The 14,092-nt window shown below is 40.2% G+C and overlaps 1 protein-coding gene across 1 annotated transcript; it reads right to left on the bottom strand.

Annotated features, from left to right (window-relative positions):
* Positions 1 to 12,585: 12,585 nt before the first annotated feature.
* Positions 12,586 to 13,845, bottom strand: b3gnt2l (UDP-GlcNAc:betaGal beta-1,3-N-acetylglucosaminyltransferase 2, like). Its single transcript, XM_085371062.1, has one exon. It carries the CDS (start codon positions 13,843 to 13,845, stop codon positions 12,586 to 12,588), a length of 1,260 nt encoding a protein of 419 aa, XP_085227188.1.
* Between the last annotated feature and the right edge of the window lie 247 nt (positions 13,846 to 14,092).

Raw genomic sequence — 14,092 nt, 5'->3', positions numbered from 1 at the left:
TCTCGGCAAGAAAGAGGAACAAGACAAGAACGGAAAGTACCAGCCATGAAAATAGAAGATCATCTTGTATAAATCTATGTATAAAATGTATCTGTGACGCATGAAGGGGCGTCAGTAAATCAAACCCTGATGCTATAAAATATCTGTTCATGCTTTGATTAAGTCGAGGACTACTGGCTGTCTGCGTACAGAGTGTCTTCCCACACGTGTGTTCATTAAAATCATTGTTGGACCAAGATCCTCTGGACCATGGGTGGTGTGTACTCTCCTTCCTCAATTTTGAACCTTAACATTTGGGGGCTTCGTCCGGTGGTTGAGGAGGGAGGATTGGAGGTTTAGATGGAGAAATTTGGTGGTCTCTGAGGTGGTCTGACGGGCAGACATGAATTCCAGTGGTCGAAGTGAGTGGGCATAAGCCGGCTTATCCAAAAGGTAAGGCACTACCTGTTGAATTATTTCCAAAGTGTGCCAAATTGGACATGATAAAATTTAAGTCTACTCACTGAAGTTACTGGTGGATGTCTGTTTTGATTTTGATGAAAAATCTCATGAGTTGAAGCAGTTAGAGGTCTGCTAAGAAGAAAGAAGAAATGAAAGCAGTGAAGTCTGCTAAAGCAGTTTGAGTCTGCCAGGAAAAGTTTAAATATTGGGTTGAAGTCCCAAAGAAATTGAGTTAGAGTCTCAAGTAGTTTGGTAGGGAATTGGTTATTGTGTTGGTTAGAGTCCAAATTTGGTTATAAGGTTGGACCTGCTTCAGTCTTACACTTTGTTGGGTGTTTTACTGTTGTTTCAAAGTATTATAAATTATCTTAGAACGGAACCGTGGGGGTTCTAGGAAGCGCAGAGCCCGGAGGTTATGCTCCCTCCTTGTCGTGGACGCGCGACATTGACCTGTCGGCGAACAGGGTTAGTTCAGTTTGGCTTAACTGTGGGGTACAGGGCATCCTGGAATTAAGCTAGGAGTTAGAGTCTCCTTACCGTTTGGAACGGTACCTGCGCTTTTTTGGTCAGCAGAAGTTGGACTTCGGGCGTGTAACTTTAACTTAAAACTTCAGGGTAAGCCTTGGCTGGGAAACGCCAAAAAATAGAGCTTCAGGCAAAGTTTGGGTTGGTTGACGCTTTTAAATTGTGTTAGGGACTTTAGAGATGAGGCCAGAAACAGTTAAAGTCTTAATACTGGTTAATTGGTCGCAAAAAACTCAGGGAGTTTATCCGCTGGGCGGTTATTTTAAATTTGTCTAAATTGTGTAGGCGCTAAAGCTGACAGATCTGACAGTGGTTGTAAATATAAGACGTCGTTGTAATATAGAATAAGAAAATTTGGTGTGAGAGATCTCTGTGTGTCGAGTCAGTAATGCTCTGACTGCCTGCTGCTATTTTTAGACGGTGTGTGTGAGTGTGAAAATGCAAATGAGTAAGCAGTGAACTGTTTAAGCCACCGTTGGTTTTACAAATACTGCTGCAAACATTGTTGAGTGTGTGTTTAAAATGCCATTTATGTTTATTAGAGGACTATAAATAAAGTTTTGAGTTGCCGTAGGGGATGTATAGTAATTGACTGAAGTTGGATGTAGATATATAAATATATTGAGTGCACTGTGTATACTTAAGATTAACATATTACTTTCAGTAGTAACTTCTCTCCAGCAATAGTTGCTGGTGTGTTTTATTTTTTCAATTTCTTGTGTGAATGCGGTGACTAGAAGGTTTTGAATGATGAATAAAGGTGTGAGAGGTATTTCTTTGGTGATGTAAAGTAGGATGTTTTAAAGTTTGAAAGTGTTTTTAATTTAAGAGATGCATGAGTGATGTTATAAGAGTTTAGTTTATTTAAAAGGTGTGTGTGTGAGAGGATTATGAAATCATTGTGTGAATGAGGCTACATTTTAGATCAAAAGTTAGTAGAATTACAGAGGGTTTGTAGATTGTAAATACAAAATAAGTTTGATTAGCCTGGAGAAACAGCAGAGCAGCTGCGTGCTGTGTGTGTAACAGGAAATGGTGTGGGTGACAGGAAGTTTGCATGCCCATATAAGGTGACGAGTGAGCACCCAGAGAGAGAAACAGATGAGTTAAACTCTAGGCAGATAAAGCGAATGGAGGTTTTGAAAAAAGAAATGAAAAGGATATTAATTGTATGTTTTAGTGTGTCAACACAGATTACAGATAAATAAAGGTGGACTTCTCTCAACCTGGAATTTTGAGTACGGCGCCAAAACCACTAGAGTAGCATGATTGGGAGAAAACAGGCCAGATTTTGGCTTAAAAATTTTACAGCTTGACCTCGCACTTGTCCCCATCCTGAGAAGAGGCTCAAAGGACAGTTAATCTCCTGATGAAGACCGACAGAACATCGTGGACTTGAGAAGAATTAATAGCAGGCAAAAGACAGTGCAACGGAAACCACACTGACGACACCAGCAGCAGCATGTAAGGAACCACGAGGTGGAAACATGTACTGTAAATTACAGGCTGGGCAGTTGAACAGTGGGATAATGAACGGTGGTAAAGCACTGGACACTGATTGTCAGATTTGCCATGCTTGGAGTAATCTTGAAAGAGATGACTGAGAGGATCAACAGAAAAGAAGAAACCACGTGATGAAACATGCACGGTGGACAGAAGGCTGGTAAGAACAGTGTGACATGACTGTTTAAAGGCACTGAATGTGGTATTTTGCCAGGCTGGGACTTGATCCAAAAGGAAAATACTGAAGAGAAACAGAGAAGAAACAGACTGTGTTTGCTGGAATTCAAGACAACAAAAGGACACTGAGAGAAGAGGACAGTGACCAGTGAGAGGTGAAGCCGGACGAGTTCGACTGTGAGAATACAGGGTGTAATTGGATTGAAATGAAAGCCTGAACTCATGATGGTTTAGAGATGTCCACCGTCACAAACAAAGAGGTAAACAAGAATAGAAAACACACATACACAAAGTGTTACATGTGAAATTATTTCTGGAAAGAATCAGAAGTGAGATAGTTTTGAATTAAGAAATCAGAGAAAAGATGCATGAATTAAACCTGACTATAACATACAGAGGCAATGAAGAAAGCAGCTTACACTCACTGAACATTAACAAAATACATAGGAAAAGCAATGAAGACCTGCTTACACGTATATACATGACATAAGTTGGGATTTCTGACCAGAGAAAGGGAAACGGGTAGTTTAAGTACATATGAAAATAATGAAAATGTCTCAGTTGTGTTTCTATAGGGGCGAAACAGATCTGGATCAATTTTCCACGTGCAGCGGTCGGAAGAAACCTGTAGGTTAACTTGACTGGACATGCCAAGGCAAGTTTCTGGTTGAATTGTTCACAGCGCCATGTCTCCATAAACCTGACAAGTGGGCCCTAGCTTCTGGCTGAGGAGCAGGAATAAGGTGGGAACTTAAAATTTGGGTTAGCAAATTTGGGAAAGAAACTGACGGCTTAAGTGGAGAATTGTGCAGGAGTCTGACACACTGCAAAAGCAACATATGCAAATTCACATACACAAGCAGAAAATGCATTAACCTTATGAAGACAAGACAAGCTCATGGAGATTAATGCATAGATACAGATTAAACCTGGCTAAGAACACAAACATATGCAATGAAGAACAGCTTGCTATTTTGTATGAATGATACAATGGTGTGAATGTTTAATAAAATGCATTTGAGTTTGTAATTGAGGAATAGAAGAAGCCATATGAAAAAGGGAGTGAGTTATGTAAACAAAAAGTGATTAAAGTAGTTTTAAAAGAGTGACTTAGGAGTGCTCTCTCGTACTGAGTGATCAAAACCAGTGATCACTGTAGAAAGAAATAAAATGATTTAATGAGTTGGGAATGTTTAAACATATGTTTCTGTTGTTACAGCAACTCACTGAGAGATGACTCAGTATGCAAATTAGTTGGAGTGAGTGGTGACGAAGGAACTTCCTGTGTGTGTGTGACTGAGGAAGTGACTTTCAGAAGAGGAAGCATGGCAGACAAGAGAAGTATAGATTTGGGTAGGAAATAGTTTATAGTTTAGTGATTATATGATGTCGTAAGGGGTCTTATGCTGAATTTAAGAGCATAAGGGGGTGATTTTTTGTTTGCAAATTGTGTGGTTTTAATGAGACTTTCGGTGTATTGAGGAGGTGAAATTATGTGGTGGCAAAACTTTTGTGTGTTTAAGGTTGTTGAGGTTGTTGTGGTGATGGGTTGATTTTGTCAGTTAGGTTTGGGTTGGTGTTTTTGTTTTTAATAGAGGGAGTTTTAGGAAACATGGACATGTCTAAAAAATTGGGCCCATTATTTTGTAACAGTGCACTTAAAGAAAACCTGTCAGGTGATTTTGTTTTGTTTTTATGAGCTAACAATCAGCTCTATTTTTTCATTTCTGTTTTAAGCAGGCCTGCAACAGTGAATAACGGCGCTGAAAATTATCGGGAGGAGCAAATATAAGGGGGCTTTCCAGATTTCAATTGGCTGAGGAGAAAGCTACCTGGGGACAATTCAGGTCGTAAGTCCCTGTAAAAAGGATTTTATGCGAGTCAATCCAGTCCAAAAGCATAAAGAAATATTTTCCTATGGAAAATAAAAAATGACTGAGCTCATTTTGCTGAGGGTGGAGTATCTGATCGTGCGGGAAGCTCCACTATCAGCAAATACATGGTGTGACTGCATGTGAGTGAATGTGTGACTGCATGTGAGTGAGGATGAATAAATGTGGACAAACAATTTGTTTTTACCAGAGAAAATTTGTTGACTGGGGTTAGATTATGGGATTATAGTATATTGTTGGGAGAATGCCAAATGCTAAAGGGGAAATATTTTTTGATGTAACTCAGTTATCATTAATTGAAGAAACACATGACTGATAACTGTTCTGTTTTAAGTTTATTTTTATGACATAGATTGGATCATGAGTGGGGAAACTGAGCATTTTTAAGTTTTGTATAGTATCTTGACACATGAAATGTATCAAGATAAAGGGGGGTTTAGGGTTTAATAATTTAATTGTTTAATAATTTAGGATCATTTCAGGACCTTTTGGGTTTTTGATCATTTGGATATGGTAAAACTGAAACTGTTATTTTTAAGTTAAGGTTAAAGACAGGAGGGGAGAGAGCACGGGGAGAACACACACATAACAGGCTGGGGGAAACATGGAATAAACACAAAGAGAGACGAGAGCTCATAAATACATAGAAGGTATTTTTAGGATAAAGGGGAGAGCTTATAAATAGAAATGATTTTTATACATATTGCATTTTTGAGATGAGTTATTGAAGTTATTGAAGGATTGCACACGCTTACAGACACAGAGTTAAGAAACACACATGACAGTATTGATTCCAGGCAAAAGGCCTCAAATTCATTTAGCTTTTAACTGAACTTAAAGAAGGACCAAAGAAGAAGGAAGGCATATATTTTGGTGAAGTCTGATAAACTAGAATTAGAAGGTATTGTTACATTAAAGGGAGCAAATGAAATAAAAAGGCTATACCAAAAACGGGTTATAACATAGGAAATGTGAGGTTAAAATGAAGTTAACACATAGGAGTTGTTTCAAGGCAGCATTTAGCTATGATGAAATGTATACAGGAGTAATTGCTTATATGCTTAAACTTAATTGATTAGAATGGTTGTTTTCTTTTGGATCTTTTAGAGTAGAGGAACTTGCAGCAGCGACAATTTGTGCACAGGATGTTGATGATCAGATAAGGGAAAAATAGAGCGAGCAACCGGACGTGAAAGCAGGGCTTAAAGAGTTTTAAAGGGATGAGGAACGTTGAAGAATATACATAAATACAAGTCAATAAGTTAAGAGCATAATTAGGATCATGCTTTTGATTAAAGAGTCCCAAAAAGGATAAGTTAGGGAGATGCAAGAAAAGGTGTTTTGTTTCCTTTGCAGAAGATCGATCTCGGCGTCCACAGGAGGGGCGAGGATCCTGGAGATCTCGAGGCCTGCAGAGAGGGACCGAGAAAACCTAAGCTTACACATGGAGTGTTCTCGAATGGGAGCTGGTTGAGCCAGAGGACGGCTAGAGAGGGTCTGAGCGAGGACACAATGTATTGCGACCTCTGGTGTTCCAGAGGTCGAGAGAGGGAGTGTGGAGCAGGGAAATTATTTTACTGCTATTGTTAAATAATTGTCATCATTACCATTGCATTAATAATATAATCTGGAGTTTATATTGCATTCAGGGGTTAAACAGTGTCTCTTTCAGAAAGACTGAGTTGCAGGCTGACAGGAAGTTGTATGCAGAAGTGAAAGCAGGAAGTTATTTTGAGCCGCAGGTTAAGACGAGGCTTTAACAATGTAACAGATAGCTTTAAGAAGGCTTTAAGGTTTTATGCATACAGGTATTAAATTAACTTTGTATTCCAGGTGCAGTTATAACTATTTCATACACAATGCATATCTGTGCTTATTAAAGAGTTGGAGCTCGGTCAATTAATTGGGGGTCGGAAGCTTTGTTCGGCGCGATGTTCGGACAATCTATTGTGCAAGTGACTTGGAGCCATAGAAGGAATCGCAATACATGCTTACAAAACACTTATATCAGGTCATTTTATATTAAGGTTTTAGTAGAGGTTCTTGGTTAAAACATTTATTTAGTAGAAGACATACACATAGTCTCAGTGAGCTTCTGGTCTGGTAAAAGGTCAGAAGTGCAACAGGTGAATTGAGAAAGAGTATTTGAGGACGAGACACAGACAGTAGGTGAAGAGGTGACACAAAGAGCATGTGAGGTCGTGACACACACACATATAGAGTTAAATTTATTTAGAGGAGAGATTACTCATGTCTGGTTGTAACTGCAAAAGTGTCTCGGTAAAAGAGGAACCGTTCCTTGTTGTCTCGGCAAGAAAGAGGAACAAGACAAGAACGGAAAGTACCAGCCATGAAAATAGAAGATCATCTTGTATAAATCTATGTATAAAATGTATCTGTGACGCATGAAGGGACGTCAGTAAATCAAACCCTGATGCTATAAAATATCTGTTCATGCTTTGATTAAGTCGAGGACTACTGGCTGTCTGCGTACAGAGTGTCTTCCCACACGTGTGTTCATTAAAATCATTGTTGGACCAAGATCCTCTGGACCATGGGTGGTTTGTACTCTCCCTCCTCAATTTTGAACCTTAACAGCTTATAAGCAGGATAGGCAATTTGGCGAAGGTCACTCTCCTCATCCTCTGTATGGTTTTCTTGATACAGAGAAGCATGGTGGTGAGCCACTGGGCCAACTGAGAAATGGTGTCAAATTCTTCTATTTTGTATAGTATGTTATTGTATTTTATCTTTTCCTATTCTGTAGTGTTTTTCTTAATTTTTACTGCTCTTGACTTGTACTTTTGTTTTTAACTTAGCTTTTGAAACAAATTAGTTTGACTTTCATTCGGCCTGCACTACACCACATAAATGCAATTTTAAGTATAATTGTACTATTATTTCTTTGTTCTGCCCGCAATGCGGTTTTATTGTAAAGCACTTTGATGTACAGTAGTCTTTTAAATGTGCTATATAAATAAACTTTGACTTGACTTGACTGGCTACCTCCCTGCACTTTTTTGGGGGGGAGGTAACAATGTTTAAAACAATAACAATAATAATATTTATATTTATAACAAGGTGCGATAATAATGAATGTGCAATAATAACAGTGTGCAATACACATACTCTTCTTCTTCTTCTTCTTCTTCTTCTTTTTACTAAGTTAATATACTGTGTTGTGTTGTTTGTGTTGCGTTGTGATGTATCATATGGTGTCGTGTTGTGTTATATGTAGTGCTGACATAGGACAGTTTTACAATCTCATTGTACTATTGTACTATGTATGACTGTGCAATGACAATAAAGGTTTATCTTATCTTGTCTCATCGGTATGGATGCTGATAAAGCATCCATACTGTAGTATTGTTCTTCAAATCTTTATTATTTATTAATTTGTTTATTATATCATTTATTTGATCCATTTGCAAAGGCAAATTAAACTCCCTCAAAAACAACTTATTTTTGTATACATTTCAGATAAAAATAGGTTTGTTTCTCCGTGTTGACATCTGGTCTGGACGTCATTATAGGATGGAGTAAACCCACTGTCAAAAGCAAAAAGCATTGAAGCACTGCACATACTGGTGACAATAAAAGGGAGTAGAAACTGACCAAACTTATTTAGCGTCAGCGGACCGGTTTGACAACCTTTCATATGATCACTGTGTAGTGACATCAGGGTACTGGTGGCAGTGGCTACTGAACAGCCCATTCTGGTTTTTAGACTTTGGTTAGTGCCACAAATTTAAAAGTCATGATTCATTTGCCGCACCCAAAGGACTCAAGCAAGACAATGTTACCTGCAGAGAATTTAACCCTACTGTGGCTGCTGGCTGCTGGTGCTAAATGCAGGGAGCAGCAAACTGGATTTTCTCTCTTGTTGTGCACACAAAAAGAACTGTTCAGTTGGTAGCGCTATCAATAATAGCACCTTTAGTTCTATCACAGGAGGAAGCTGCAGCTATTCCAGCCCTTCAAGAAGTCTTTAAGACACTGCAGGCTCAAGGTAAATATGATATAGACCTCATTGATTACCCCAAAATGTGATTATAGGCCTCACCAACAACAATAGCCATTAAATTGCCTTTTCGCCCTACTATTACCCCCATTTTTGGGTCTTTGAGGGAAGCAGGATTGATCGTTCCACGATCAGTCCGGCTTCCAATGTTCCAAATCCTTACACCATCTTTCCTCATCTGCTTCCTGATGTTTGCTGGTTTTCTCTGATTCTTTTATCTGGGACGCAGTATTCATTTACCTTAATCTTAAGGGGAAAGGTTACACACACACACTTGCCTGTGTCTCGGCTACTGTGAGGCTTCCACCTTTTACAATGATTTGAGTTCAGAATCACTGCAACTGATGAGTGACAAATCACTTCAACTCACTTGTTGTATTTTGAGAATTTAATCTGCAGCTCAAATAAAAAAACAATGTGATGTTGACATTGTGATGTTACAGATGAGACACAAAGCCTGTCTTTGTAGACTTAAGCAACAGATCAACTTTTTTGGTCATGTGATCACAGCTAAGGGCAACTCCCTTTCACCCAATTGTGTTGAAATGATTCATAAAATAGCAAAACCTGTAACAAAGAAGCAAGTGTCTTTTCTAGGAATGTGCTTCTAGTCTCTCACATTTATCCCCAACTATGTTGTTTTGGAAACACCACTTTGCACACTATTGTGCATGGGAAACTGAGCAAGCTTTTTTTGTTTAATTTAAAACTTCAGTTCATTCAGAACAGAAGTCCACAATGTTGCCTGCTGCTGGAGAAGGGAAGAAGCATAATTGTGTTTCTGTGCTAAATGAAGCATGTTCCCCTCATGCAGTTCTCTCTGAGACACCTATTACCTTTAAACCTGATTTTGTTATTATTGTAGATTGTTCACCATCTCGACATCCAGCCACTGGTCAGAATCCAGTGAGCTATGCAGTTTTCACACAGTATGGAGTTTTTAAATCTGGTTATTCTGCCTTCTTTATGTAAGCCTTGCACACTGCTGAGTTGGTTGCCCTCACTGAACCATGAAAACTGGCTAAAGTTAAAACAGCATCAACACCACTACAAAGTGGCTTCCCTGCTAGATCCTGTCCTTCTGCCAAAGGCTGTTGCTGTGTGGCAAGCTCACACTAGCAACCCTAACCCAGTTTCTACAGGGCGGATGTAGTTCCTTGAGCAGGAGCTGAGCAGGAGGTGACACGTACACACACACATGGTTAGGTACACCTTGCCTAGTAATGGGTTGGAGATTTTGTTCCATATTGACATGATGGCATCATGCAGTTTCTGCAGATTTGTCTGCTGCACCTCCATGATTTGAATTTTCTTTTTCACCACATGCCAACGGTGTGCTGTTGGACTGAGATCTGGTGATTGTGGAGGGATGTTTGAGTACAGTGAACTCATTGTCATGTTTAAAAAAAACTGTTTGAGGTTATTTGACCTTTGCGACATAACAAATGATCCTGCTGGAAGCAATAAAATTCAATCCTCAGTTAATACTAAGTGAAAATTTCCCCCACACCACGAAAACACCATCACCAGCCTGAAACGTTCACATAAAGCAGGATGGATGGAGGTTTCCATGTTCATCTCAAATTCCGATACTCCCATCTGGAAAATAAACGGTTTCCTGTTCTTGGCTCCCAGTGTAGTCTTTGGTGCTGAAGCTCATCTACTTCAGTTTGAACAGGTTCATGTGCTCTGACCATTCTCCTCATACCTCGGGAATCAACAAGATGTTTTGTTCAGAGAGCTGCCACTCACTTTTGGCGGACAGACCAACAACAGCACGAGCCAGAGTGGCCCACAGACATACTTAAGAGACCAGTTTGTACGCTGCCTTCATGTAATATAGCTGGACAGGCAGCAAAACTCTGCTGGACTACAAAACCAACTTTAACCTTGTAGACTGACAGCCGTGTCAGAAGTTTGAAGCCATCTAACAAAAATGTGATTATGTAGTTAAAATAGTCAATTTTCTTTGTGTAAACTAAAGCCAGCTGCTAATGAGGACTGAACTGTGCAGTTCATCAAGTAAATATGGCACTTTACAAAAGCCAGGTGGCTTTCTTTTAGCTGTGATCATTTTTTAATTTCGCTGTTGTTTTAAGATTATCGATATGCACCTTTACCAGAATGCAAGGGTTTTACCCCCTAAGCCATAAAAGGCTCATTAGATATTGGCAGTAAAGTGAAAATATATTTGATCATCTAAATATTATTAAAGGTTTATAGTTAGAAACGCTTAATATTTTATGTTGCTATAATGGAAATTGTGATTTGGTGTAGAATTTTAAAAGTACATTTTTGGGTTGTCGGGCAGCACGGTGGCACGGTGGTTAGCACTGTTGCCGCACAGCAAGAAGGTCCTGAGTTCAATTCCAACATCAGGCCGGGGTCTTTCTGTGTGGAGTTTGCATGTTCTCCCCGTGTCTGCGTGGGTTCCCTCCGGGTACTCCGGCTTCCTCCCACCGTCCAAAGACATGCAGCTTGTGGGGATAGGTTAATTGGAAAATCCAAATTGCCATTAGGTGTGAATGTGCGAGTGAATGTGAGTGCGAATGGTTGTCTGTCCCTGTGTGTTAGCCCTGCGACAGACTGGCGACCTGTCCAGGGTGTACCCCACCTCTCGCCCTATGACAGCTGGGATAGGCTCCAGCGCCCCCCGCAACCCTGAAAAGGATAAGCGAATGGATGGATGGATTTTTGGGTTGTAATTGAAGAGTGCTGTACACCACAGATGTACTCATCCTGAAACAGCGAAAGTATGAAAAGTCATGTTAAGAAAAATGTATTTTGTTGATTCTTCAGAATTGGCCACCACAGCACCAGCGATGACAGCTCGGCGTACCGTTCAGTGGATGAAGTGAACTATTGGGACAAACAGGACCATCCCATTTCCAGGCTGAGACATTACATGACAGCCCGCGGATGGTGGAGTGAAGATGACGAGAGGAGCTGGCGAAAACAATCGCGCAAGACGGTGATGGAGGCGTTTGAGAGGGCTGAAAGGCGGCTCAAACCCAATCCTGAACTGTTGTTCACAGACGTGTACCAGGAGATGATACCCAGCCTGAACAAGCAGAGAGAGTCCCTGTGGAGACATGTGCAGCAGTACAAAGAGAACTACCCACTAGACTTGTATGAAAAATAACTTTTTTGCTACGGGGCAAAACAAGTTGAAGTTTGGTTGATAAATAGACTGTTGCACAGTTTTAGCTGTATTCATAAAAGGTAGTTTTGATACTTGTCATTTCTTTCTGCATGACAGCGGGGAGAAAGATTGTGGTTGCAAAACAAAACTCCAAGCTCTTCATGTGTCTGGGTTTGGTGCCTTAAGTTAATAAGATTTACTATTGGTAGTAAAGCTTCTCAAATTTAAATTCACACCTTTATTTCACATTAATTCCAGGTTCTGTAATGTTCTGCAAGTACACTAGAATCACCTGCTGCAGTGTGAATGCATTACTCACAATATAAACACAACAGCGGGCAAAAAAAATGGAACTTGACTTTGTGTTTCTTCTCTTCTTACACTCCTGTTCAGTGACGTCTAACAGGTTTTATTGTGTGTCACTGAAGTGACCGCTTTAACGTATTTCAAAGAACTATTAAAATGCTTCTTAGTATACACACTCAAATTTTAGATGTGATGGTATGCTGTGGTGATGTTACACACTGTTCGAAATCCCAGAACTGTACACTTACCTAGCTCGTGATTGGTGTTTCGTGGAAAATAAACTGAGGAACATTCATTCTTGTTTTTATTTCATTTCAGTTGTATGGCCGGTTTGACCTACATGTGATTTAATGCCTGAATGGGCAATCAAATGCCTTTCCATGATGACACCCAGTCTGGTAACAAAATCAAGCTGCTTTACGGCAACTTAATTTTGTTCACAATACATTTCTTTTTTTGCTGGCAAGATGGTCTATAGAAAATCAACTCTGCAAAACCATGAATAGTACATTAGTGGAGAAACAAATCTTTAATATGCAAGTGCAGTCACTATTTGCCATCTTCATAACCAGTCCCGTTCAACAAGCCAACAGGGAGCTGTTAATCCCCTTCCACAACTTTTTTAACTCCTGTGGGGACCTCTGGTGAACCAGAATAAGGTTTTTATATGCACAGAGATCCTCACGATCTTCTGCTCTGATATCAAATGTCTGAAATCCTGAGTGTGCCGCAGGGGAAATCCCTAAAGCCATGAAACACATCCCAACATAGGCATCATCAATGGGGAAGAAAGGAATGATGTGTAAAAGTGAATAGAGGGATTCTAGCAAAGATCCAGAGATAAGATAGCCACCTCCACCAGCATAAGGAGGGTATGGGCCATCGTAGAAGCTCATAGGGATGTAGTATTTGCTATTTGAGTCCCTGAGGGGACTTCCAGCACTTATAACATGACCAGCATACAAACTAGATACTTTAGAAGCCTCGAGAGACTCGATGTACCTGACCAGTGCTGGGGTGTTGACAAATACATCATCATCCCCACTAAAGACAAAGGAGACATGAGGACAGCTTTTCAATGTCCAGTCGAGCAACATGTTCATTTTGAGCGTCAGGTTTAGAAATGTTTCATGGAAGTCCCACTGCAGGATATCCCCATAGAATTTTGCTTCAAATGACAGCAGTGGGGTCAGGTCAGGATCTTGTGGTGGGGAGCTCCCCAGAAGGAACACCATACGCACTTTGAGTCCATTTGGATACGTCATCTCTCGGCCCCACGTCTCTCGCACTGCCTGCCTCTGCTCAAAGTTTCTGGGAGATGACTTGATGGCAAAAAGCAACAAGGTGTGGCTCTCCGTCTTCCTTTTACTGAAACCACATTTGTTGGGCTGATCAATCAGAATTGGGGCAGTCCTGCAGTTCATCCCCTCCAGAAAATCCCGAAATTGGACAGGGTAGGAGCTGAAGTCATGCACGTTGATTTGCAGAAACTCTTGATTTGTCAGCCTGCAGTTAGACCAGTTAGAGTTTTGATTGAATGGGTTTCCTCCCTTGTCCAGATTCATCAGGGCTGAGTACAGTAAACGGTTCCAGTAAGCTCTGCTTTTAGGAATGGTCTGTCTGAAGCCAGCTGAAACATTGTGTAAATGAACATGCCTGGTAATGCCCTTCTGTTGGGGAAATTGTGTTCTTACACTCCGTAAACTGTGGGTGGTCTCCACCTGGACAGTCATGTAGAAAACGATTAAAATTAAAGAGAAGAAAAGAACCATAACACTGAATGTCTGAATACGCGTAATTGACTTGAGGTAAGTAAGCAAAGCTGCGACTTGTGCCATTCTAGATATGAGTCATCTTTCATGGGGACTGGACAATATGCTGTATTCCAGGTTACACCAACTCAGTAGGTTACAAACGGGAAGTACCTGTCAACAGGGGGCAAAAAAAGCAATATTACATCAGAAACTAAAAAGGGCCCAACCTCAAAAGAAATGCATTCACTCTTTAAAAATAGAAATGTATATAGGGCAGCTTATTTGAATTTTTTAAAAGGCAGATTTTGAAGAAAACACAAAAATGTTAAGC

The sequence above is a fragment of the Diplotaxodon limnothrissa genome, linkage group LG14, assembly GCF_057381915.1.
Source record: "Diplotaxodon limnothrissa isolate DT_005_m linkage group LG14, D_limnothrissa_male_GT1.1, whole genome shotgun sequence".
NCBI classification, from domain to species: Eukaryota; Metazoa; Chordata; class Actinopteri; order Cichliformes; family Cichlidae; genus Diplotaxodon; species Diplotaxodon limnothrissa.
Note: the sequence above shows the minus strand (reverse complement) of the source record. Positions and strands in the feature narration are given on the sequence as shown.